This window comes from Pseudopodoces humilis, chromosome 3, assembly GCF_049639895.1.
Source record: "Pseudopodoces humilis isolate 2021_Gansu_Grassland_sample_001 chromosome 3, ASM4963989v1, whole genome shotgun sequence".
Taxonomy (NCBI): Eukaryota; Metazoa; Chordata; class Aves; order Passeriformes; family Paridae; genus Pseudopodoces; species Pseudopodoces humilis.
In genome coordinates this window covers 1,461,475-1,488,780 of record NC_142202.1, presented here as the reverse complement: position 1 = coordinate 1,488,780, position 27,306 = coordinate 1,461,475, and the positions used below count along the sequence as shown (strand labels likewise).

The 27,306-nt window shown below is 42.6% G+C and overlaps 1 protein-coding gene across 18 annotated transcripts in view; it reads left to right on the top strand.

The window, feature by feature from the left end:
* The window catches only part of CCDC88A (coiled-coil and HOOK domain protein 88A), a 68,975-nt gene that overhangs the window by 38,946 nt on the left and 2,723 nt on the right, over positions 1-27,306 (top strand). For 6 of the 18 annotated variants that reach the window (XM_014254636.2, XM_088052857.1, XM_014254637.2 and 3 more), the window contains 18 exons: positions 521-1,591; positions 2,018-2,145; positions 4,978-5,119; positions 5,740-5,916; positions 6,438-6,599; positions 9,364-9,641; positions 9,824-9,967; positions 10,527-10,713; positions 11,082-11,227; positions 11,890-11,982; positions 12,178-12,392; positions 17,188-17,271; positions 18,296-18,499; positions 18,781-18,852; positions 19,408-19,494; positions 19,826-19,906; positions 21,279-21,544; positions 22,739-23,989. In XM_014254636.2, coding sequence (XP_014110111.1) covers positions 521-1,591; positions 2,018-2,145; positions 4,978-5,119; positions 5,740-5,916; positions 6,438-6,599; positions 9,364-9,641; positions 9,824-9,967; positions 10,527-10,713; positions 11,082-11,227; positions 11,890-11,982; positions 12,178-12,392; positions 17,188-17,271; positions 18,296-18,499; positions 18,781-18,852; positions 19,408-19,494; positions 19,826-19,906; positions 21,279-21,544; positions 22,739-23,728 — 4,527 coding nt within the window. In that variant the 3' untranslated portion in view covers positions 23,729-23,989. Of the gene's footprint in view, positions 1-520; positions 1,592-2,017; positions 2,146-4,977; positions 5,120-5,739; positions 5,917-6,437; positions 6,600-9,363; positions 9,642-9,823; positions 9,968-10,526; positions 10,714-11,081; positions 11,228-11,889; positions 11,983-12,177; positions 12,393-17,187; positions 17,272-18,295; positions 18,500-18,780; positions 18,853-19,407; positions 19,495-19,624; positions 19,682-19,825; positions 19,907-21,278; positions 21,545-22,738; positions 23,990-26,920; positions 27,021-27,306 lie in introns of those variants that run through there. The other 12 variants (XM_014254640.2, XM_088052869.1, XM_088052867.1 and 9 more) reach the window with 12 other exon arrangements.

Here is a 27,306-nt window from a genome sequence, read left to right as displayed (position 1 = left end):
ATCAGTATAACTTTGGTGTGTTTCTTCTCAGATTGTTGTTGATTATGATCAGGATTCCCTCATCTCCCACCCATCACCTCTACTTCTTCCAAATGAAATAAAGATATTTTTGTGGCTCCCACATGCCACTCCATCTCAGGTTTGGTTTAGAACTTGCAGTGCTCCTTCTTCTTGGACACACAGCTCTGGAAATCAGAGAAAAAACAATCTAAATGAGGGTTAAACAACAAGTGAAAATTAAATTTGCTAGGAAGTAGGTAAAGCTTTACTTTGATTTGTGTTTTATTAGTTTTGGCTTTATATTTATCTATTAGTATCCAAGAGGAAGAGATTTGAAGATTTACTTTGTTGTCAAACTTGAAATAATGTTTGTAATTCTTCACATAAATATTAGCAGAGTAAAAGAGTTTTTTAAACTTAAAAAATAATATGATATGTTGAGTATTTTTTAGTTTATATATGGGAGCAATTCCTTGTTGGCACGTTGTTTATCGCTTTATCATTTTTCTACCCAAATTAGATTAAACTCTTAGAACAAGAAAATGAACACTTGAATCAAACTGTGGCTTCTCTAAGGCAGCGCTCACAAATCAGTGCTGAGGCAAGAATGAAAGAAATTGAGAAGGAAAATAAAATCCTCCATGAGTCTATCAAAGAGACCAGCAGTAAGTTAAATAAGATGGAATTTGAAAAAAAACAAGTCAGGAAAGAACTGGAACACTACAAAGAGAAAGGGGAGAGGGCAGAAGAATTAGAGAACGAGCTGCATCGTCTGGAGAAGGAAAATGAGTTATTACAGAAGAAAATCACCAACCTAAAAATCACTTGTGAGAAGATCGAGGCCTTGGAACAAGAGAACTCTGACCTGGAGACGGAGAACAGAAAGCTGAAAAAAACCTTGGATAGCCTGAAAAACCTCACTTTTCAATTAGAATCCTTAGAAAAGGAGAATTCCCAACTCGACGAAGAAAATTTAGAGTTACGGAGGACAATTGAGTCCTTGAAGTGTACAAGCATTAAAGTGGCACAGTTACAATTAGAAAATAAGGAGCTGGAGAGTGAAAAGGAGCAGCTCAAAAAAAGCCTTGAGCTGATGAAAGCCTCTTTTAAGAAGACTGAACGCTTGGAAGTCAGTTACCAAGGCCTGGACACGGAAAACCAAAGGCTTCAGAAAGCCCTGGAAAACAGCAATAAGAAGATTCAGCAATTAGAGAGCGAATTACAAGATTTAGAGACTGAAAATCAGACCCTGCAAAAGAACTTGGAAGAGTTAAAAATCTCTAGTAAGCGCCTGGAGCAGTTGGAAAAGGAGAACAAGTTGTTAGAACAAGAGACTTCTCAACTGGAAAAGGATAAGAAACAGCTGGAAAAGGAAAATAAAAGGCTTCGACAGCAAGCAGAAATTAAAGATAGTACCTTAGAAGAAAATAATGTCAAAATCAGTAATCTGGAAAGGGAAAATAAATCTTTATTTAAAGAAATTGTTGTATATAAAGAGTCATGTCTGCGCCTGAAAGAGCTGGAAAAGGAAAACAAAGAACTGGTGAAAAGAGCTACCATTGATAAGAAAACCCTGGTCACTTTGAGAGAGGTAAACACAGAGGAGTTTCCATTCCCATCATAATCTGTTTATAATGTACAGAAATTGTATCTGGGTTTCTGATTTGGGGATTTTTTTCTACTTTAATATGTGCACTATTAACACCATTGGATAATCAAAATTTCTATAATCATAGTCATGAAAAGGAAGAATATCATTGCTGGAATGTTTCACTGTCATGTTCCAGCCCAAATTTCAAGGGAAATTCTAAAGGGAAAGGGAGAGAGCACAGAGATATCCTGTTTTAGCTACAATGTAAGGTCTGATACAGCTGAAAGCTGACAACTGCAAGAAGAATTGAAGTTGAATTATTCCAGTCATGTAGTTGATAAAACACCCTTGTCCCAGCACGCCTAGAACTAAGACTACATTGCTTGATTTTGCTGCAAATACTGACTGTAGTTTTTTCTGTGCAAGGACTTGGTGAATGAGAAATTGAAGACCCAACAGATGAACAATGATCTAGAGAAACTGGCCCACGAGCTTGAAAAAATTGGCTTGAACAAGGAGCGTCTCCTGCACGATGAGCAGAGCAGCGATGACAGGTGAGAATGGCAGGGCCTGCATGACAAAGAGGAAAAATGAGGCTCTTTTTTATTCATAAAGTGCTTTTGCAGACTGGTTCTGTGCATACTCTTAGATTTTTAAGGCACACTCATAGATCCAAAAAGGAACTTGATATTTTTGGAAGTTAATTAGTTGATGTGCTTTCACGTTCAGCTGACTGTGACAGTGACTTGCCACTTTTTGTTGCTAAGAGACTGGTTGAAGTATGTCAGGAGATATAGTTAATTATAATTAAAATGTTTTATGCTCTAGTCAGCAGCAGCAACAGTAGCAGTAAAAGATAATTAGCTTAAAGTAGTCTTTTTTTTTCCTTTTTGTCTGCCTGTCTGACACAGATGGTTTTTTATCGCATAGTGATTACCTGAAACTGTCTCACTTTTTCCCTGCAACCATTTCCTTCTAATTCTTCCATCCTAAAGGAAACTGCATTCCCACTTCCCCTGGCTGGGAAGTATCCAGTGCTTGATTGTCTCCAGAACTTGGTGGTGGCTCCATCACTCCTCCACACCTGCCACTGGGAAGCAGCTGCTGCCCTGACGTGTTTCCTCTGCTGCATTTTCCTCCTCTGCCTTATCCTGCAGGGATTTAGGGAAAATTGGTGACAGGAGCAAAGCAGGCAGTGTGGGCTTCTGGCCAAGCTTTGCTTCCCAGCACAGTTTTGCTGTCATGAGCTGTTATTACAACTGATTGTCGTGAGCCTGGAGATTGAGCTGGGGCCTTCTGTGTCCAAAGGAACCCAAATTAGGCTTGGGGTTTGAATCCAGCTTCCCTTTCCCAGTGCTCTGTCACAGGGCTGGTGCCAGGGTGCTGTGGGTGATTGTGTTACCCCCTCTTGGTTTCTGCTGGTGGCTTTCACCTGCATTTCTCAGCTCCCAGATGAGTTCAGGGAAAGTTCTCAGAACTTGGACCGGTTGGATTTCTTCTGATTTAAGCATTTCTGTGTCACATACAGCATTTGGTGTGTCCTTAGATAAATATACCCAACAAAAAAAACACCAGTCCTTGATCCAAGGCGAAGCTTAAACTTAGATGAAGCCCAAATGGAGCAACATTTAATCAAGTTCCAGGTTAGAAGTGGTTGGGCTCTGCTGCTGCCCTGAGATTCTTCCCAAGCTCCTTGTAGAGCTGGAGGATCATGAGAGGACAGTGTTTGTTTTCAAAGTAAAAACTAGGATTGGTTTGAAATTTTGCTCTGCCAATATCCTGCTTTTCTGTTGTTCTCAACTTCTTCATTCATCCCAAAGATACCTGGATTACTTCCCTTACATAACAATGCATAGGTGAGTCATTACCAGCTCTTTCATCAGGGCTATCAAGAGCTGAGTTCATTAGGGATAAAATTACTTCTCAGTGTAGCTTTTCATCTGCCTCTGGCATTTTGATGATGGAAATTAAAAATGTACCATTTTCCTCATCCAGGTTGGAAAGAGCTGCTCGTGGTTTTTAAGAAATGATCTTGGTTGCACCTCAGAGTCTTTTTATTGAGGTCTAAGCTGGCCACATTTTATGAGTTAACTTTGAAGTGTTTTCCATTTTCTCTTGCCTGCTGTCCTTGGACAAACAGATTTATGGCTTTTGACTCTGAATCCAAAATAACCCAAGTTACAGTTAGAATAAAAAATTTGTACCATCTTTCATTGTTCAAAGTGGAAGTGGGTATTTTATTTCTGCTATTACTGTTTTTCCTTCTTTTGTTTTCTGTAGAATTGTGTCATTTTTCAGTAGCAGAAATTACTTGTGGCTACCTTCAGCTCAGTAAGATGAAATACTGTATATTCTACTAGTCACAGGCTGCCTGCTATTCCGTAAATCCTTGGGAATTCGTTGTCATATCTGAAAATCTCGGATTCTCCTCCTGCTGCATGATGCTACTGGACAGCTTTCTGCTTATTAATTCTCTTCCCATTGGTCTTCTGCTCCAGTTCCTGACTGGATCTGATGCCATTGTCCATTCAGGAGTCTCCTGCAGTTTATTCCCTTCACTAAACTGATGGATCCTTCAGCAGCCAGGATTGGGAAGGGGGGATATCAGAGGTTGGGTTTATTTTATCCAGCTGTGGGGAGGAGCGGGGTGTTCTCCAGGTTCTGAGCAGCACACAGGGACTGAACTGCTTAGAAGTGATCCATGAGCGTGGGTTTCAGTGTTTCCCATGAAGGATGTGCAGTTCTGAACCAATCCAGTTTGATCTCAGCACTTCTCTCTCAAATTGACATTTTAGGAGGGGGTTTAGGTGCTCTACAATATCGTGAATATGGTTAAAAATGGAAGCTTTGCACATCAAGGGTGGTAACAGTCTTAAAATATCAGCAGCTGGGCTGAGTGAGCAATTTGCACATTGATGCACCAAACGAGCGTGCACCTGCACAATCCTCTGCTCCATCTCCTTCCCTGTCCTCCCCTTTGGAGCTGGCAGGAAATGGGAACTGATGAAAATCTTGCTCTCCAAATACTTCACATTCTAATTGAGTTCAGGTCCCTGCTGGATTCGCTGGAGTGGAGCCAGAAGGAGGAGTGCAGACACCACTCACTAATGATGTAGAGAAACCCAGCACACCCCTGGTGTGCTTGAAGGGGTCTTTTTCTGGGTCTAACATGTTTCAAAAGAAAGGAGGAGTCAAAAATGGTTTTGACAACCATCTTCTGGTTATTTTAACATAGGATTTGCTGGGGGTGCTGAGGTGTCTTCATATTTTTGACCACAGCTCTCAGGGATTTTTGAATGTAGCTATGAGTCTGTTCTAGAACGTTTTAGAATTTAAATACCTGGAATAATCATTTGAAATACAGACTCTTTTTTGTTGTTGGCCAGTAGGTACAAGCTTTTGGAGTCCAAATTAGAATCCACGCTCAAGAAGTCTTTGGAAATAAAAGAAGAAAAAATTGCTGCTTTGGAGGCTCGTTTGGAAGAATCAACAAATCTAAACCAGCAGCTGCGTCAGGAACTGAAAACAGTAAGGAAAAGGGTGTTTCTCTATAATGTTAATATTTTCTACACTTTTTGGGTAAGACAGCAAAAAATGGGCATTATTCAGGTGATGGAAAGCAGGACAAAGGTGTGAATGCTTTTAAGACTGTCTTGAAATCACCTGAAAAGTTGTTGAGTTTATTCACAGGCCATGAAAACGTCAGCTGGATAAATAACCTGGAGTTGATTTGATTTGGGATATCATTTCCAGTTACATTTTCTGGCCTGCCTTGAGCAGCCTGAGTAGATTGGTTAAAAAAAATTAAATTCTATCACCTTTGTTGTAGAATTTTAGTATAAAAGAGGGGGGATACGGTTAAAAATGCTGAAATAAAATAGAAAATAGAGGCCTGCTGTTTGTTGGGGTTAAACTGTCCATATCCATGAATAATTGGTATAAATTATTTTTTATTTATTTATTGAATTATTGTTTTTTAAATTACTATTAATAAATAGTCTCCCCAAACATGTACAAAAAACAAATTTACAAATACAGTAACAGTGCTTCCTGTTCTTTGAGAAGGGGCATGGTCTGGTAATCAATCAATAAATTTAATACAAAATGGAAAATTCTAACCTAACCTAAGTTGTCCTAAATAATTCCAGGTAAAGAAGAACTATGAAGCTCTCAAGCAAAGGCAAGAAGAGGAAAGGATGGTTCAGAATTCTCCTCCAAGAAGTGGAGAAGAAAATCAGTCTGTCAATAAGTGGGAGAAAGAAAATCAGGAGACTACTAGAGAATTATTGAAAGTTAAAGATAGATTAATCGAAGTGGAGAGGAATGTAAGATGTGTTTTAAATACATATTTAAATCTTAAATAGGATTCTGGTGGTAATTATTTGTGGTGAGCTGTTCCAGTAATGCAAATGAGGGTGTTGTTAAGACACTTTAATTTATCACCTCGTTTCCATCCCAGGCAGAATCTGAATTAAATACAGTGCATGTAGCAGCTGGATTCTGCTCTGTGGGATGCCATAAAGCACTTGACAGGCATTTAAAAAGGAAATGTGAAAACCTGCATTTGCCCTTTTGAATCCACAGCTCTCTCTCAAATCCCTGTTCTATAATCTCTATTTCCAGCAGTTCTGGAGGTTCCTCTCCTGTTTCTCCACAGGTGCAACATCCCTTACCTGTTTTTCCAGTGATAAATCCCCCCAAAGTGTGTTTGTTCTGCAGTGTTATTCCACCCTGTAAATCTCTGCACAGTCCTGCTGCTTTCTATGGTCTAGGAAACACTTTTGGTTTATCTTGGAGTTCCTGGAGCAGCTGTGAGCTGAGGTTTTGTGTGGTTTTAACCCCCCAGAACGCGACGCTGCAGGCGGAGAAGCAGGCGCTGAAAACGCAGCTCAAGCAGCTGGAGACGCAGAACAACAACCTGCAGGCCCAGATCCTGGCCCTGCAGAGACAGACTGTGTCCCTGCAGGAGCAAAACACAACTCTGCAAACTCAGAATGCCAAGCTGCAGGTAATGCTGCCTTAGTTTGCTTGCAAAAATAAAACCAAAGGGGTTTTTTCCAAAGGAAAACTTAAAATACATAGTTATTGTTAACTTTAAAGTCACGTTTGGCTTCCCTGAGAGACATGGGAAGGAAGGTGATGTGAAAATAATCTGCACTCAGCAGTCAAATAACAGTGTGTTTGCTGATGAATAATTGCATTTTTAGAAATTGGTTTTAATCCTTTGTCCAGTGTAAAATCTTGACTTTATACTTAGAAGTAGCAAAGATTCTCTTACCCAGTCTTCCAACGTTCCTTGGGTTTTTTGCTTGTGTTTATACATCTAAATTAGGTCAGGGAAGTAATGTGTCCAGCCATATTCTAAAAAATTCTATCTATTTTTATAAATATCTAAAAAAATAAAAGTAAAGCCGTACCCAAGAGGAAAATAAAGATACTTAAATACAGAAGATTTAAAAAAAAAAAACCAAAAAAAACAAAAGAAAATGGAAAGGTACTTATATATGTGAAGACCTGAATTTAAATAATTGAGAGGCAGTAAAAAAGGTAATGTGTGAGCATGGAAATTATAAAAATGGTTCTCCTCAGAGTCTTTGCAGCTCTTCTGGCCAAAATTCGGATGTTGCCCTTACAGTTTAATGAGGTTATTAAATGTGTATCTTTTTTCTTTAAACATAAAATATTCTTGTTAATGGAATTAATGCTTTTTGGAGTTCTGAGACTCAAAACTCCTTCAAGAGGAGATGAAAACCCCACAATGCAGCAGAAATAGTAAAAAGTGTCAGCAAGGATGGAGGGATGATGGAAATCAAGATGTCAAGGACTGTTAAAATGAAACAAATAATGCATTTGGTGGATTCCTGGAGTCTCCTCCTGGCCCTTCGTGGAAAGCAGAATGTTGTTGTTCCATGGATGCACTTTCTGCTGCCATGTTGAAATGTCATTAGTGCACAGCACTCCAGTAAAACAGGACATTGGTGCACACCCTGGACCTCCTCTGGTCGTTACAAACCAGTGGGTATGGCATGGAAATATCCCATTTAACCAGCTGAGAGGGGATTGCTGGGATTCAGAGCTCTCGGAGCACTTTGTAATTCCCTTCATCAAAAAAACCCCAGGAGTATCCGTGAAGTTCCTTTTTTGCCTCATGCCCAGCAGCACAGACCTTTTCTCTCTGGCAGGACAATTCTCCATGAACTGCAGATCCAGATATGTTCAGGAAAATCAAAGTGATGAGCTGTTGGCTTAAATCCGAAGTGCAGACTGAGCTGCTCTACCTGGACTGTGCCAAAACTGTTCCTGGGCAGCTCATTGTTCTCTTCCTCCTGATAGCCATAAGGAGCAGGCAAGGGAAAGCATGTCTGAAAGGGTAACTGGGAATTCTGACCTAACCAAACTCAGGATTCAGCCTGGGAAGTTTCCCAGCACACCCCTGCCATCAGACATGACTTCATTTCCAGTGAAGGATTTAGCTTTCTCATCTCTCACAAAGAGCGCTGCAGTTCCAGCAGGAAGGGATTTGTTCCCTGGTAACAGGGGGAACTGGAGTGAGAGATGGAATTTTTTTTCCTTAATAGATACCCCGAGGGTATTAGAAAGCTCACTAGTTTGTGGTTTTCATCTCTTGAACAGGAAAGAGAAGGAAGCTGGTACAGATCAGGTGACAAGCACCTATTCTTTAAGATACCCAAGGATTTCTCCAGAGGCACAAAAAGTGAAGTTGTTGGTTGGGGCTTTTTTAAGCTGTCTAACATTAAAGGCTTTTGTGCATTAATCCACATTAATGCTGTTCTGGGACATTCATTTGGTGCTTTCCACAAAAGAGCACAGAACAGAACATGGCTAGTTCCTTCAGGTGCTGTTATTTATCTCCCTCTCTCTGTTAAATGGATGCTCCTGTTGGAACTCTCATCGTGAAGGAATGCGTGAATACCATGAAAATTTCATGCTGACAATACAGAATTTTTAAAAAAATGAATCTCCATGCCATTGTGAAAGTTCCTTTTATTTTAGTCATGTCACAGATTTGGCTTTTATTAGGATCACTGGTGATCCATTTCTCCAAGGTATCTTGGTGCTAGAGGAAAGTGGCCCTGTCAGCAAGATAACATTTTAACAGATGTTGAAAGGTAAATGAGAATTTGATCCATCCCTGTCAATTTAATCACATATGTCAATGCTTTCTGCTAAAAAATATTCTTGGAACATTTTGAATTGGAGCTGTCTCCTGGGATGTAAGCAAAGGTTGTCTGTGGAGCAACCAGAAGGGTTAAACCCAAGAAATCTTAAAGTGGGAGGTAAAATAACCCAGACTGCACAACATATGGGGACTCTGCACTCAAGATTAAGCCTGTAATTATTTTTCCTCTGCTGGAAGTACCAGACTTCTTCTAGAATTTCTTTTTATTTTACTGTCTATCTGTCCAACAGCAAGTGGGGCTCAAACATTATTTCTTATGGGTTTGTCCTTGTTCTTTTCAGAGAACTGAAAACAAAACATCTGTCAATATTTGTGTCCTTCTTAAGAATATATGGAATTTGTGTTTATTCATGTGTAGATGCAACTTCCAGATGCAAAGCAAGGGAGATAACTGAGCAAATTGGTGAAAATAAGCTGGTGCTGACCTAGGCAGAAAACAGATTTATTCTCTTTCCTATAGCCAGCAGTGGCCTGTTAGATGATGAGCCAAGTCACTTTGGGAGGTTCTCTTGACCCTGTGTTTCTCAATCCTCACCTCTGTGCACGGATTCCCCGCTGTCTGTGGCTGCAGGTGGAGAACTCCACGCTCAACTCCCAGAGCACGTCCCTGATGAACCAGAACGCGCAGCTGCTGATCCAGCAGTCGGCCCTGGAGAACGAGAACGAGGCGGTGCTGAAGGAGCGCGAGGACCTGAAGGGGCTCTACGAGGCCCTGCTCAAGGACCACGAGCGCCTGGAGCAGCTGCACGAGCGCCAGGCCGCCGAGTACGAGTCGCTCATCGCCAAGCACGGCAGCCTCAAGTCCGCGCACAAAAACCTGGAGGTGGAGCACAAGGACTTGGAGGACAGGTAAACACTCAGGAAAAGGAGTCTGCAATTCAGCAGGAATCGTTCTCTAATAAAATGATAGAATTAATAAAATCATCCTCACTTAATCACTAAGATTTGAAATTTCAACAGAGGCCATCTCACCGAAATTCCTTTTTTTTTTTGTCATTCCCCAAAAGGAAGTGTAAATACTGTCTTTGCAGGTACAATCAGTTGCTGAAACAGAAAGTGCAGCTGGAAGAACTGGAGAAGGTTCTCAAGACAGAGCAGGACAAAATGCTGCAGCAAAGTGAGAAACATGAAACTGTGGCAGCAGAATATAAAAAACTTCGGGATGAAAATGAGAGGTAAAGAGAATTCTGGAACCTGAGCACCTGCCAATGCAGCCTAAACAAGTGGTGTGTTCTTCCCAGTTCTTTACACCTGATGCTGCTATTCCAAATATTCATGATCCCACAAAAACAATCATTATATCCTGAAAGAATAATACATAATTATTATATATATATATATATATATAAATATATATAAAATATAACATGTGGGACAAAGGGAACTCAGGAATGGGTATGTGTAACCTCCACGACTGCTTAAGTTTGGGCCATTCCTATTTTGTGTTGGCAAGAAATCCTGGCTGTTCTGTAAGAATCTTTTATTCTGAAAAGTGAAATCTTAAAACTAATCATGATGTAGAGGTGCTGCTTTGTGTTTAAATATAGAGAGAACAGTGCTTGGCTCAAAGGCAGCACACATTCCTGGGAAAATTAGGCTGGGATAACTTACAGTATGTGACAGTAAGGAATTTCTATATGTATTTTATGGAGTAGTTGGAAATTCCGTGTTTCAGAGGGAGTGTGGGTAACAGATTCATTTCCAGCACTCTTTGATGGTGTCTTTGCATCCCAGGCTCACTCACACATACAATCAGCTCCTGAGGGAGAATGAAGTGCTCCAAACAGACCACAAGAATCTGAAAACGTTATTGAACAATTCCAAACTGGAACAAACACGGTTGGAAGCTGAGTTTTCCAAACTCAAAGAACAGTACCAGCAATTGGATATTACATCAACAAAGCTAAATAATCAGTGTGAGGTATGTGGGAATTCTGCTGTTTGTAATGGCTGGAATCATTGGAATATTTTTATAACTAGATTTATAGGTTCATATAAATAATAATAATGCTGGAGTATCAGTTATTGCTAGATAATGAAGTGAATCCAAAGACTAATTAATTTGCCTGCTGTACAGGCAATACACAGTTTCAGGCTCATATCAGGGAAACTGATTTAAATTATTTAAAGCATCAAAGAGGCTTTTATCATTTGATTTGTGATTTAATTTTGAGTTTGATTTGACTCTCAGAATCCCTCTGTAGACCTCAGTTTTCTTGATAATCTCACGATCTGTGTGTAAAATGCACTCACATATAAATGCATGGGCAATTTAATCTGTTTTAACAGCTGCTTAGCCAACTTAAAGGAAACCTGGAGGAGGAGAACAGACACCTGCTGGATCAAATCCAGACCTTAATGCTGCAGAACAGGACATTACTGGAGCAGAACATGGAAAGCAAGGATCTCTTTCACGTAGAGCAAAGGCAGTACATGTGAGTTGTGAAAACAAATCACTGCGATTAGGACAATGCCACCAATACCTGCATTTTTAAAACAGAGCTTCTGTTACATAAAGAATTTAACACGTGTGCGGCTTCTGAAATGTTTCTCTCTAAAATATAAAATGATAAATAATAAAGCAGTTAACTCAAAATGTGAGCTTTATATTTGTGGTTCTAAAGGATCAGTGCAACTGTGTTCTTTCCTGATGATGGAAGTGAGGAATAAAAATTATATTTATTCCTCATTCTACTACTGGCAAAGTTTAGATTTGTAATCGCTGTACTTGCAGGTTGATACATTCATATATGAAGATACATACATAGTAGATTAATTTGTAGATTTGTAATCTAAATTTCTTTGGTGGACTTGAGAGAAGAAAAAATGTGCTTATCTAAATGATAGAACACTTTATTTAGGAAGCAGGAATGTGTAATAAAGGCAAGTGGAATTTTATTCCATGTTATGTCATGAAGTTAAGCCTAAGGCTGATTGTTTGCTGTATCTCTTGCTTTTTCAATGAGAAACCAGTGTTATGTAAGAATTCCTCACAAAACGTGCCAGTTTTCAGATAGCAGATTCCCAGAGGAACGTGCTGCCCACGCACCCTGTATACATTTTTGAAGCATAAATTATCATTAATTCCTGTTTGCAGTGACAAACTGAATGAACTGAGGCGGCAGAAGGAGAAACTGGAGGAGAAGATAATGGATCAGTATAAATTTTACGAGCCATCTCCACCGAGAAGGTACTGATGAACATGATGTAAAATAAGATACAGCTCTGAAGCACGGCAGACCTGTTCTGTTCCCACTGAAAATCGAGATTGCGTTACGTTCGTGGGATCAGAATCACGTCTGCATCTTACATAAAAATTAGGAGATTCTGCAGGCCTAAGCAACATGTTATAAATACAGTGAATGTGCTGTGTTATTGATGACAGAAGGGGCAACTGGATCACCCTGAAGATGAGGAAGCTGATCAAGTCCAAGAAGGACGGGAACCGCGAGCGCCTCAAGTCGGTGACGCTGACGCCCACGCGCTCCGAGTCCAGCGAGGGATTCCTGCAGCTGCCCCACCAGGACAGCCAGGACAGCTCCTCCGTGGGCTCCAACTCCCTGGAGGATGGGCAGACCCTGGGCACCAAAAAGAGTAGTAGTGAGTACTGCAAACCACTTCATTCCGTGAATAAACCTTGGCTAAGCGTTGGAAAAGACTGTGTGTTGTGGAGGATTTGTGAAGATCATTTCTGAGTCCATAGGAATGAAGCCTGAATTAATTTATTAAGGACAGAATGTCTTGCACCTCCCTGGAGTGTTCAGGCAGAACTAGTTTTGGGCATTTTTGTATCTCAAAATGCAAGTGTTAAAATGCACTCACAGCGCCTGGGTAAGTGCAGCAGGCACTGGTACTGGGTCAGGTGAGCAGAATTTGGGATGGAACGTCAGGTGTCACCACAAAGACCCTTTTTGTTTCTCCCTCTTGTCCCAGCATGACTCTTTCCTCTTGTCTTGGAGGTGTTTTCCAAGCTGTGACTGTGCTGACATCCTTGAGCTGCTAAAAACGCCTTCTGTATGAAGGTGTTCCCCCAGCATCTCACAAAACCAACGATGAAATTTGGATATGCAGCAGGAAGTGTTAATGTAGAAACACGACCTGTTAAAAATACAGAAACTGTTACTGATCCTAAAATTGGAGTGAACTGGTTAAGAGGGAGAATGAGGACTTACAGAAGTGTGATTAGATAGACTATTCCAGGCACAATTTGCTGACCTTGAAAGATTTGATAGCCATCCCATTAGGGTGCCTATGATGTTTAAGGCCAGATTCTGTTTTTTATTATTTATTATCAATGTTTTTTGTTCTCCACTCTTGGCATGAATCATAAACTGCCCAGTTTCTCACAACTTGAGAGATAATTACAGCCAAGTTATCAGGATGTAATGGTTCTATTTAATAACTATGCACCAAAAGCATTTTGGCTATGCATGTAAAAGCATCAGAATCCATGTGCATTAACAGTCACTTCCAATCTTTGCACTACTGCTTTTAAATTTAATGTATTGGATTTCAAAAGACAGCAGCTCTGGGGTTTGTGCCAGCTGTGAATTATTGAAGCCATTATGATGTGGTTTTTTTTTTCCTCTGTGCTTCTTGCAGAAGCTTAGTCAAAGTTAAAAACATCCCAAAAAATGCTATTTCAGGGAAAGTTAAAATCGGATCTAGATTTTTTTAATAACTGAAGAGAATAGTTGGAGGGTACATTTTAGCACTTTTGTTACTAACTTTATCCCTTTGGGGAGCTCAGCCTTTTTCAGTGGAAGCTTCCAAACAGGTATTTTACACTTTTTAAAAAAGCAACTGTTGCTTTTACATCCAAACCGTGAGTGGTGTGGGACTGGGGAGTGACTGAAGCCGTGCTGGATGTGTGTCAGTGGTGTCAGAGAGTGTGCACGCTGTGGTTCAGCCCATCTGCATCCGTGTCAGCAATGTCATGTCCTGGAAGGGCTTTTTCTGTGACAGTTTTCTTTGCATGATCCTTGGGACCTTGTAGTGTGCAGTTACCCTCCTGGGGAGCCACGGCTGCAGTTACAGTGGCTGAGCCTCAAAAGAGGTTTGAAAGCTGTTCAGACCTCATTAATTTTCTACTCCATGGACCTTGTTCATGTTCCCCTTAATCCCAGTGTATTTATCCACAAACTGGAAGGGCTGATCTAATTCCGGATCCCAACCTTCCTCCATTACACACGTCGCCGTGGAAACCACAGTTTTGGAGAGAATCCGGATGCATTTTGTGCCAGCTCAGCTCTGAGACAGAGATCTGAGACAGTTTGTGCCTCCCAGAGCAGAGAGGATATCTCAGTGTGACGAGTGCTGGTGATGGTGCACATTTTGCAGTCTATTTCTTCCGCTCCTAGAGTGACTGTAAGTCCTAAATCCCGGGATTTGGGGTCCTTTCTTTTCCGTGGGAAGCAGTTTGGCAGTGGCAGCTTCCACTGGAGCTCCAGGAGGGAGCAAACGCGTGAGCACCGCCTGTGTGATCCAGTGCTCAGGTGCTGGAGCTCTCTGTGCTGGCTGAAGGCAGCTCTGGCTCTGGAGGAGTTCTGTGCCACCCTGACCTCCAGCATCTGGGGAAGGAGCTGCTTCCAGCGGGAGCTGCCGAGCTGGAATGTCCTGCGTGTCCTTGAGGAGGCAGGAGAAGGCAGCTCACCTTCCCTGGCACAAACCAGTGAGGTTCTGAGCTGGAGGACTGAGTATGTGTCAGAGATCTGTAGGATACACAGGGCTCACACTTCCCCATCCCTGTCAGAGATACCGAGTTCAAAACACAGGGCTCACACTCCCCATCCCTGTCAGAGATACTGATTTCAAAAGGGTTTGCTGGGTGTGACATCTGTAGTTTTCCCTCTTTTCTGGGTGGTGATGGAGATTGTGTTTTCCCAACACAGGCCACTTATTCATGTAAATGTTTCCAGGAGAGCTCTTATCTCCCTGGGAAAGGTGATCTTGGCACAAAAGTCAGGTTACCCTGTTCTCAGAGAGCACCAATTGAGGTCTCACAGCGTGGCCAGAGCCTGTGTCTGATCCCTGTGGGAAGGAGGGGGTGCCTGGAGGGCTTTTGCTGTCCCAGCACAGGTTGATCCTGCAGGAAGTGTGTGCTCCTGACTGGACACCTTGGCTTTTCATGCCTGCTGGAAGTACAGCCTCCTTCTGCCCAGGTACTGCCCACAAATGATTATTGATCTCCCCTAATGATCAGGTGGGTGCCTCAGAGCTTTTCCTCTGGATGGAGCCATTCTGAGCTTTCCCAGAGAAAACCCAAGGCAGGCAGAGGGGATTTTTGGTTTCTGTGGAGAAATACAGATACCCTTTGCTTCCACTTTAGCCATTTCAGGAGATCAGCAAATTCCCAAGGAATTAGGGCTGTTAGTAAACAGTCATCTCTACAAGGAACACCAGTAGCAGGCACACCACGTCACAGAGGGAATAAAAGGAGTGCTCTGCTCTCCATTTTCCAATGCTGGGGCATTTTAAAGATTTCTGCCTCCTATTTTCTTCTGTGCATGAACAAAACAATGGCAGGATTTGAACAGAGGATTCCCCAGAGGATTTCAGGCAAGCAGGAAAGTTACAAAGTGGGATCTTTCCTGCCCAGTTGAGGAATTCTGCAATACTCACCATTCATTCTCAGAAAGCAAGAAGGCGTTCATGGAATACTGAAAAGAAAAAGAATAGCTGATTTCTGCTGTAGCTCCACCATCCCAGTATTAATCATTATTATTGCTATTCCAGGACATTTTCTGAGGTGAATTCTGTGCAGATCCTACTTGACATGGTTTTCCCTCCAAGCATTTTGCCTTTCTGATGCAGGATTTCCAGGACATCAGTGGTTGCAGAGGAGTGTCCTGGTGGGCACAGTTGCTGAGAGCCATAAATCAGCCCTTTTGGAGGGGATCTTTGTTAATGGACAGGAAGGACAGATGACTCAGATGCTTCTTGAGCATCCTCTGGTTACTTTTTCGTAAGATTAAGGAGTTTTTAGTGAAGAGGAGTCAGTTACCTTCCATAAAGGATGACAGAGGGATGAGTTATTTTGTATGTAAAGGGTTAAAGAAGTTACAGAAGAATTTTAGGGTTTTTTTCTGTGTCATCTTGATGACAAAAAGGAGAAACAGAACAGAATGACCTGTGTGGTGAGATTGGTTTGTGAAGCTGTTCCTGTGGGTGCAGGCACAGGAAGAGCTGATATGAGGAATAGGGAATATTTCAGTGCCAGGGTAGCTCATGTGCACTTGTAAATGGTATATATGATATATATGCACTGCTCTGTACACAGAACTGCTGTGTGCCAGGCTGGGGGAGCAGGGCACACCTCCCAAAAAGGGGCTGCAAAGACAAACCAGGCAGAGCATGGTCTGGCAGACCTCTGCAGAAACCAGATCTGCTGTCATCTCTGCAGGCATCACCACTCTGGGAATTCCATCCCGTGTCCCCTTCTGGATCTTTCCATGGTGGCTCCTGTGCCTGGCATCAGCCCCCAGACTTACCCAAGGCAGGCCAGCAGTTCCTGATGCAGAGTTCCTGACTCCAAGGACAAGATTAACTCGTGTCTTCCCCCTCCTCCCTCTTTTAATACTATTTGTAATTTTAACTCTGTAATTCTCCTGGTAGACTTTAACTCGGTTTTCCTTGGGCCCTCCCAAAACGTTACAGCAACACTCACATTTGGATTTTCTTTTGCTGTTTTGTTTTTTTTTTTCCTTTGGTGTTTTTTTGAGCTAAAATATTTGCACATTTGAAGCAGATTGATTTTAGTATTTTACCAAAATACTGCCCACAAATTGCATTGATCAGAAGGCCCTTGCAGGTTTTCTATGAGACAGTAGATGACCAAAGTTATTACTGAGCACAAAATGGAAGAAATGAAGACTGATAAAAGACCGTGTCCTCTTAGATGTGCAGGCAAAGCATCACAGAACTTAAGCCCCAAAAATTAAGGATGTGAACATATTTTAACATAGAAATTGTACTTAGAGTTGCTTTCATTCTCAGCTTTTTTTGCTTCACATTTTTCTTTATGTTCAAAAACAATGTTATTTTTCACAGTAAAAATTACGTAGTGGTCCTTAAAAATTCCTGTAATCCCCTGCAAAGAAGTTACATTTATTTTTTTTCAAGAGCTTCAGACTGTATTACCCTCTGCACTGTAATTTTCAGTGCATTTCTGAGTTACCTGTGGAAGTTTTCCTAGCGCAGTTTTCCTGTTCCAGTGTACTTCCATATTTCATGATCACCCAGAAGCAGGAGGATGATAGCTTTTAGCATAGCATACGTAGCTTAAACTCAGACATTCATTTCTGTCCTTAGTTTCAACATTTAACTTCCATCTGTTCTTCTCCCTTTTTTCTTTCATTTCCCTGTTTCCGTTTTTCCTCATGCTATGACATAAAAGTGGGTGCACTGAAAAGACTGCCCTTTTTGAGGAACAGACCGAAGGAAAAAGACAAAATGAAGGCCTTCTACCGTCGCTCCATGTGTAAGACTTTATGACAGTTCAGCTTCTTCTCAATGGCTACACTGGCTTCCGTTACTAATTTTTCACTAACCTCTCCCTGGACTGCGCTCTATTTTTCCTCCTCTTTTGCAATGTGCAAGTCCTGCTACGGTACAAGGAGCTGGAGCTTTTTACTTTTTACCCTCCCCACCCCACCCCCCTTTTTTATTTTTACTTTTTAAGAAACTTAGGCACTGAATACTTTATGCCTGTGCACACACACGTAGCCACACGTTCCCATGCACACGCGTATAATCTATTCAGTGCCTCGTGACTGCATATATTTGTATACATGGCTGTCTATATACACATGGCCCCATGTGTATATGAATTTACAGTGCACTGTGTTAACGGAAATGGTTCTAAAGGACACGTTTCGTAAGCCTTTTGTTCAGAAGTCACTGTAATTTCTTTTTTTTTTGTTGTTGTTGTTTAAAGCGAGTGTAGGAGATTGTGCAAGGCTCTCTGGTGGTCTGTCACTCTGCGAGTGTTCATCAGTTCTCATTGCCAGAATGCTGCATTGATTTCTTTTGTTCCGTTTTATTTTCTGATGAGGGGTGGAGTGTTTTCTCGAGTTTGGGGAAGTGAAGGTGAATATCATCAGATGTGGTATTTTTCAGATCCTCTCTCTGTTGCTCTGTAAACCCCAGTGCGCCTGCAGTAACCTGCACTGTACAAGGATCCCGTGTGAGCGCTGGCACTCCGTTGTATGAGCACCCGTGCCCGTTTTGTCCCCGCTCATCCCATTTTCTCACGGCAAGCAGCTGGCAGAGCCTCTAACAGCACCTGGCATGGCATGGCGATCCCTGAGCAGCCTGTTTTGAGCAACACCTCCCTGGGCTCAGCAGCCTGAGCCTCCTCCCTCCCTCTGTCCCGGTTGCATGCGGTACCCGGGGTGCCTGCGGGCGCTTTAATGCTTAGAAAACTGTCCGACCTTTGCAATGCAGATTAACAACCCGCCAGGTACGTTGCCCTCGCTGATCATTTGCTTTCATTTGCATCCCAGCCATGAATGACCTGGTGCAGTCCATGGTCCTGGCAGGAGGACAATGGACAGGTAGTTCTGAGCATCTGGAGGGTCCTGATGATATATCCACGGGTAAAAGGAGGAAGGAATTGGGAGCTATGGCCTTCTCTACTACAGCTATCAACTTTGCCACTGTCAACTCCTCCACAGGCTTCAGATCCAAGCAGTTGCTAAATAATAAAGGTATAGGTAGAAGCTTTTTGCACCGTGATGTAACTGTGTAAATATTGGTTTGACTTAATGTTTTTAAGTTTTTCAATCTTAATAATCGAGTTGCAGTGCTAAGATAATGAACTGGCTTAATAACTGCAGTTATAAAATGTTTCAAGCTTTTTCCTGCAGAATGTTTCCTAAGTAAAAATGGATTGCTTTGAAAAATATTTTAAATTTTATCAATGATAAGTATTTTAATAATCTTTGCGCTTTATTTTATTTTACATCTTCCTTTATGTCTCTGTGTGTAGATACTACATCCTTTGAAGATGTAAGTCCACAAGGTATTAGTGATGATTCTAGTACAGGATCAAGAGTTCATGGTAAGATGTGAGCTTTAATTAAATGAATTAAGGATATATGATGTGAATGTTAATGAATTTGTGAAAATACAGTGAATGGCATCATTGCAATGAGCATGCTCTCTCTGATATTCATATCTCTCCAATGTACTGTATCATTTCTTCAGATTCTCCTTTCTCTCTTAACTACTACATCAGACAGATGTTCTGTATCTCTGGTAGAAAGTATTTGTGAAGTGCATCTGAACAGGATGAAAACATTTTCCCTTTTAGTGGGAAAATGTTTGAACTTCTATTTGGAGTTAATAGTAAATAAAGGAAGTTAGCATTTCGGTCCTAAAAAAATCAAATCCAAATCTGGTGTGAGTTTTCAATGCTTGTTGTTCAGTGAACCCCAAATTTGCCATGTGCTGTAATTTACAAAATCATTACGTGTTCCTTCAAGCAAAGCTTTGAAGTGAAAAATAGTCTATTAATAGAAGTGAAGTTTTAACTGTACTGTAAACATTTACAATGAGTACGAGCAGCAAACATTTTTGAGGCTACTAACAGTGCATTTCCCTTGTATTGGCTTAGGAGTACAGGACTTTATCTGTGCAGATGCTCTTGCTCCTCCTGTCCGTGGCATTCCAGCCCTGTGCAGGGTTCCCTGTCAGATCTGTTGTAAGTGAGCTGACCACAGCAGCCCCTGCATGCTCCTGTCTGAGCCCTGCTTCCTCACTGAGCACTCAGTTTCAATTCTAAACTACACTCTTTCTCTTTTCCTCTCCTCTGTACCTCGCTATTCCTCTAGTGCCCTTTTCCAAAGTGTCCTCTTGGACCGCCTGGAAATTCCTTCGCTTTCTGATCTGTAAGAAACCACTTTGTTCCCACGGGCATGCTCAGCCTGGGAGGTCGTGCATGATCCTCTGAGCATTCTGTCAGCAGAATGTCAAGGTGCCGTGTCCTCTGCTAAAATGTTGTTCATCACAGTGTCTCCTAATTTTCCATTCAGCTTCCAGACCAGCCAGCCTTGATAGTGGCAGGACATCCACTAGCAATAGCAATAACAATGCTTCACTCCATGAAGTCAAAGGTATGCTGGGGGTGAATTCACATCGGTGCTTCATTTCCATTCTTTTCTCTGTAAAATCATCTGTAGAGGTTCAAAAACCCCCACAACCAAAAAAACTCCCACTGCACAGCACAGCATGTGCTTCCTTGAGTGTTTCACAGCCTTCATTCCCCAAATTAGAAGCACAGGTATTTTATGGTTTTAATAAATATTAAAAGAGTGGTGTTAGTTTTTAAGTTTCTGTCTGTTTTAAACCAAACCTAACCCGGATAACATTGTTACAAAATAAGAATTCCCCCCCAAATTACTTTAAAAGCTTTTTAAGCTGAGAAATTGCTCCTTTTTTTATTTTTTTTTTCTCCAAGCATCCTCCTGCACTGCACTACCACTGTGAGCTGTGTGCTGTACAACTGCACAAAATGGCACATGTGATTCATGCTAGAAACCCTTACATTTTGGTTTTAATAGATTATTAACGTCCTTGGATTTGTCAGGATTCTCTAAACTTGATGTATGAAGAACCCTGGTATATTTTTGTATCTCGTGGCTTTTTTAGCTGGAGACTGTTGTACAGACCAGACTAGAGCACTGCCAGCTCGAGACTTTATTTAATATTCGTGGCTTGCATCTCTTAAATGGTGTCTGCTTGTTTGGAAATTTAGGAATGAATGCTAGCTGAATATTTCTAATGGTTTATTTTATATCTGTTACATTGCTCCCTTCTGTGCAAGATCCCTTGAGGTCCTCCTCACCCCCATGTCTATACAGGATTAGGCATTTCCACCAATTTATCTTGGTTCAAATTTCATTTCATTTCTTAGGAGTGACATGAAGCTGGAAATACTTGATTATCCATCAGTATTTTTGAAGCAATTCACAGTTACTGACAAATAAATTGAAGAGGTGTTGTGCACTTTATTTTACATCTGACACACGTGCTTCCTTCAGCTGTACAAACTAGGAAGGAACAGCAGGAATTGTTGGAGAAGCATTCCTGAGTAGCTCTTGTTGGAGAAAAGATTTTACTTCTGCTCAGTTCTTTGTATTTCCTTTAACATTTAATTACCCTGTGCCTCCCAGGGATGCTGAACAAGAGTGGAGAGGTCTCTTTAGCCTCTTGGAATATTACGTAGGTGGAGGCCCAGATTATAAGTGAAAGGTAGATTTTATTAGGAAAAAAAAAACCTTACCATGTTTGAAGAGCTGCAAAAGGTAAGTCAGGGGAGTTCAGTTTCATGAAGTAAAAAATAACATTTGGACTTTCTTTTTTTAAGTCCTTTAAATAGAATGAATGTTATCTGAATCTGGTAACATTGCAGATTTGAGTGGGGTTATACAGGTGTACAGCTTTTTGGTGTATTTCTAATGGGAACACTGCCTTCCCCCCCAAAAGCAGGTGCAGTGAACAGCCAGAGCAGGCCCCAGAGCCACAGCAGTGGGGAGTTCAGCCTGCTCCACGAGCACGAGGCCTGGTCCAGCAGCAGCAGCAGCCCCATCCAGTACCTGAAGGGACACACCAGGTCCAGCCCTGTGCTCCAGCACAGGACGCCCGAGGCGCTGGAGAGTCGTGGCAAACAGACCAAAACGGGCTCCCCTGGCAGTGAAGTTGTCACCCTGCAGCAGTTCCTGGAGGAGAGCAACAAGAGTAACTCCAGCGAGGTCAGTGAAGAGTATTTAACCTACTCAGTGTCCCATCCGTGGCCTCAGAATTAATGTGAGGCACAGTGAGTAGAATTCCTTAAAGGTTTCTTGGAACTGTCACACCTGCATTGAGAGGTCACAGGCACTGTCTCCTGATGCACTCTCCGGTTCCACCAGCAGGAAATCTGTGGAGTTTTGCAGCTTGACCCTCTGTGGTCCCTGGGTGTAGGGAAAAGTCAACCTGTACTGCCAAAGCTGTCGGGTGTGTGGGACACCAGGGCTCACTCCTCTTCTTCCAGTCCAGCGGCAGCTGCTGTCACATCTGTCCTGCATCAACAGCAAGGAAAATGTGTGATTTCATTCCCTGAGGAGACTCTTGTCTGCTTCAGTTTCATCTTCTTAACAGTACTGGGAAACAAAAAGTGACCTTGGAGCTTATTGAAATCTGAGAGGAGTAAGGTGAAGGGGATGTTTCTGTAAATCAGTGACAGTTTCTTAGAAGCCCCAAATCACCTCATCTCTGCTGGTATTCCAGGTTCTGCATCCCAGGTCCTTCAGCTCCGCCCAAACTCCTGTAGGATATCCTGCTGTAGGATAAAGCCAGCCAGTCACTGTGACTGGGGCCTCTCAGGAGTGAGGATCCAGGCTTGTCTGGGACAGGTGACACATCTTCTGGAGAAGATTCTGCATTTTTTGGTTAGATACTTAAAATGGCTCTCACCCATGGTCTCCCCGAGAAGGATATTTGGAGTTTAAGCACTAGACAATACTCTACTGGCAATAGGAAATAAAAAACCCTACTTAAGTCATCAAGGCAGGTCCACTGCTGTTCACAAATCCCAGAATCCTCTTCATAGCCTCACAGACCCATTCTGGGTGGAAGGGTATTCAAGGGGTTTCTTTCCAGTCTCCTGCCAGAGCGTTTCCCTAATGCCTTTAGCTGAATTCTTCCCCAGTTGTCTCTGGTGCCATCTTGAAAACAGCTACAGTCTTTCTTCACTGGGTCTGAATATTATTCACCTAAACTATTTTTTATGTAAGCCGTACAGAAAACTCCTAAGTCTGCATCATAAATGTTTGATACTGCTTTGAGAGCTGAGAAATTAAAAAAACCCAAATCTCGGTAAAATTGTTTTTCATTTATGTCCACGAAAATCGCTGAAGAAAAGATAAAAATTGCAATTTCAAAACTTATGTTTTCTGTTTCCACAGATGAAATCTGCAAGCGAAGAGAACCTTTTAGATGAAGTGATGAGAAGCTTGTCGGAGTCTGCGGAGCTGGCAGGGAGGGAGAAGCTCCGAAAGCAGCCGGCGGCTGGCTGTGGCATCGTGAGATCCCTGAGTGTCAGGAACACGGTTGATTTCTCAGATGGACGATCCCTCAAACCAGAACAGCTGGTAAGGCCCAGCCTCCGGAAGAACGAAGATCTCTACTTCAGTAGCTCTCCAATCAAATTCACCCCCGGCGCCCAGGGGAAGGCCCGGTCCGTGAAAGAAAAGATCCAAGCGACTGTGACCCAGCGACAATCCAGGGACTGCAACCCCTACGCCACCTTACCTCGTGCCAGCAGCGTCATTTCCACGGCAGAAGGAACCACCCGAAGGACAAGCATCCATGATTTTTTGTCTAAGGACAGTAGGCCGCCCGTGTCCGTGGATGCAGCCCCGGCTGACAGGAGCGCTCCGCCCGGCTCCAGTGAGTACTCGGCACTGCGGGTGTCCTCTGCTTGTGTTGGCTGTGTGCCTGGCAGGGGGGAGCGTGGCCCCTCGCCCACCCCGCGCCATTTAGGAGCTGACTCCGAGCTTCCCAAGCCTTCCAGGACGGAAAGGCCAGGTTGTCGTGAGAGGACTTTGCCAAGCTCGGGTGTGTTCTGGGATAAAGCCGGCGGAGCTGGGAATGGCAGCGCGGGCTCCTTCGCTGCGCCCCAGCCGTTTTTATCCCTCAACACCGAGTTAGTCAGCAATATCAGTGGATTGCCCCCGAGATCCACCTCCAAAGCAGCTGATCAGGCAAACGTGTCGGCATTTAGGGCGGTGCTGAGGAGCCAGGACCAGCCTTGTGCTGCTCCAAAGGCTCAGGGTGACCCGCGGGCAGCTCTGAGCAGGGACCCTGTCCCTGCCCCCGGCCCCGGCGAGGCGCAGTCCCCGCTGCTGGTCTCGGAAGATAACCAGACCCTGTGGTATGAGTATGGCTGTGTATGAAGGAAAATTGTGTTATTAAATGTGTGTCTAACATGCCATAGAGGTGTTCTCCATGTCCGCTAGATGATGGGGAAAACTTCCCTCCGATGAAGGAATCGTTCCCGGTTTATCCACGGGGTGGTTGTTCCCTGCGGACGGCGCCTGTGGACTGTGGCATGTTTGAATGTGGAATTGTAACCCCACCAAAGTCTGCATGAAACATTAATTGCACTGTGTATATTTTGCATGCCTTTATAATACAAGCTCTATTTTTATTTGTCACACATTGCAAATATTTTGGTGTTTTCCTGTTGGTTACTGCTGCATGTTAAACGGAGCGCATGCCCGGAACGGCGCAGGGAGCAGCATTCCTGGGACAAGGACAGCACTGGCAGCGCTGCTCCGCCTCTCAGGGCTATCAGTAACACACTCATCATCTACTTGGAGGGAGAAAACCCTTTTTTTCCCCCCACTTCTTTGAAAAATGAGGTACTAATGGAAAAAAGCATTTGCAGAGATCTCAGTGTCTTCTTACTCTTCTCATTTATGCATGAGAAACAAGTGCCCAATACTCCAAATAATTCAGTGCCTCTAGTTTGCACAGTAAATATTAATTACTGTCCATACTGAGTAATAAACACACAGACCATTCATAATCCTAAACAGAAATGATAATTCTTACAAAGAGGTGATAAATAGTCACATAATACACAGCACTTGTCATGAAAAAATGACCTTTTCCACCTTTTCCTTTTGGTCTGCTTTGTCTTTCCAGTCATGGGTACAACTGTGGTGAAGTGTTTGGTTTTATCAAGGGTCAAATAACAGGCTCCTTGTGATGTATAGGAATAAAAAACTGTCTTGAGTATGGTGGAAATTCATTTTTTCCTGTCAATGGAAGTACCACTGATATAATAGAAAACAAGTGGTGAACAAAGTAACAGAAAATGGTAAATTAACACAGATAAATAAAAGAGAAAATAACAGAGTTGCTTGCAAGGTTATGGGAGGATATGAACACTTCAGCAAATAACTCCTTAAATTCCAGATAAGCACAAAAGAGAAATGTTGAAAAATAATTATTTAATGTGCCACTGTTTCTGCACCTGCTTGAAACTTCACAGTAGTAAATTTAAACAGAGTTTAAAATTGTATCAGATTTAAGGCTTTAGACATGAGCACTTCTTTGCAAGTGGACTTTGGTTATGCCAGTTGTGGGAGCTGAAATACATTAGAAAAAATTTGAGTGACATTATAGCTAGAGGGAAAATAATTAAAATTGAAAATATCTATTGAAAACAACAAATGCCACATTCTGTTTTGTACAGTTGCATTTATTCTGCCAGCAATTTTGTGGCAATCACAGAACCAGTGTGTGGGCTGAACTTTTAATTCCTTAGTACTTAATTAGGGAGGAGCAGTGAATCCATAGTTCCCAGAGGAAGAGCAGCAGATATCCCACATGGAGGTCTGGGTTACATGGGATGGGAATCCCTGTGTTTCAGGAAGAAGAGGAGGATATGGAATATCTGTGGAGAATAAAATGGCTGTTTCAGGATGTGACACACTCCTTCCCCAGCTCTGCACCACTCGTTTTCACTGGGCTGATAAATCTCTCACTTCTCCCAGTGCTGGGCACAGCAAGCGGTCAGTTCTTGCTGTGTTCCCTCTGGAACTATCTCAGCAGCAAAAGCATGAGAAATCTGATCTGTAATCTTCATTTCACACACGTGTACTCTCACAGAGCAGGACCAGTGTTCTGGTCTTGGGTCAGGCCATTTGACTGCAGTTCATCTGCACTTGGGTTGGGATTAGGCTGGAGGTGAAGAGCGCTATCCCAAGCAATGTCACACAAGGCATTTTGCAAGTTATTTAACGAGTTACAATCCTAGCTCTGAGAGCACTTAATACAAACTCATCCTGTGCTGCCAGGGTCTGGCTTTTCTTCCCTGTGCCCTGCAGAGACACTGGTCAGAAGAAGGTGTGGAGCTGCTTTAGATCAGCTCTCCCTGCAGAAGTCTCGGGTGTGCTGTTGCCTCCTCCTCTTGCTTAGGTCACACCTTATACAGTCACACCTACAAAAACTTACAGTGTTGTCCCCAGCTTCCCTCTGAAACCCCAAGGGCTTTGGAATAGCCAGGCATGAGTGTCCTGGAGCCACTGGTGTCTCCAGTCTGCTGGAGCTGGAGACTAACCTTGTCCAGCTCAAGCCACTCTGCACTGGTTTATAAAATTGCAATGAATTGCATTTCAGTTCTGAGAGAATAACTTGTTTTGCTCCACTGAGTTCAGCAGCAGCAGAAGTGTTCTGCAAGAGAGTGTCTAATGGGTCTGGATAATGACTTACCAACATTTGTTACATATGAAAGAAAGAAAGAAAAAAAATGTCATGGACAGAAAGATCTTTTTTTTTTCCCTCCACTTCTTGGTCTTTAACAAGAAGTTTGTGGATTCTGTGTTCAAATAGTGGAAGGTTCCATGGGATTCTTTCCATTCCCAATCCCTGCTGCTCCTCAGCCATGTGCATGGCAGGCTGTGAAACACGTGGAGCCCTTGCTCATTCCTCGGTTCCTGCTGCCTTGGACAGTGCTAAGTGAGGACTTTGCATGATACCAATAAACACTAAATAGTAAGTGGCTGCTGCCCAGAAAGCTTTTGCTGTTCAGGCTCAGCCGATTGCTCACAGTTGAGGTTTGCCTGGCTCAGGGTTTGCTTGATGCTTTGCTTTCAGTGACTGGTGAATTCAGATGCTGCATTTTGCATGTTCAAGCTGTTGCATGCAAAGACAATTTTGTGGTTTGTGGAACTGAATGTGAATGTTTCTGTCGGTGTGCAGCAGGTCCAAATACCACGTAGGAAGTTCTCTGCTAGGGTCAGTCAGCTGTGATTGCACCTCACTATTGCTTTTTCTTTCCAATCATGCAGAAACATAAGGGCTGGTGTAGCTAAAGGTGACATATCAAGGACTGTGGCTTTAGGAGTAACACCTGGCTGTTGTAAATGCTGAGATGAATGTCAGTGAGTGTAGCTGAGCAGGCACTTGCAGTGAGTTTCTTCTGTCCCTCTCCTCTGTCCTTTCCTCTTAAAAACAACCAGAAAGTGTTTTTGTATCCTTTTGCTCTCCTAATGAGTAGAATGTGTTTTAATGCATGAGGGTTTTTTTTTCATGTCCTGATAAACACAATGAATAACCTGAAATGCTTTTCTCTGCAGATGTGGAAGCTATCCCAGAAAGCAGAAATTCAAAAAGCAGGTCTAGGGAGCAACAAAGCTCCTAATTCTATTACCCACTACCTGAGCTGTGGGCCAAGTGGTGAGTTTCCTGCCCAACCTGTAAATGAGATGAATTTCATTTACAACAAACTAACAGCATTCCATCTCAGCCCCAGAGCACATTGCATTAACCAGATGTAAATCCTGCTTGCTTACCTGGCTTCTCTTGCGCTCGCTCTTTAGGCCGGGGCCGGTGGCTCTCCAGAGCCTCTTCCAGAGACAGGGAACCTCATCCTGCTTAGCCTTTTGCCTGTAAAAATGACTTTTTTTATTTTTATTTTTCCAATTTCCTAAAGAAGAAAGTTCAAAGAAATCTTGTTAAGAAA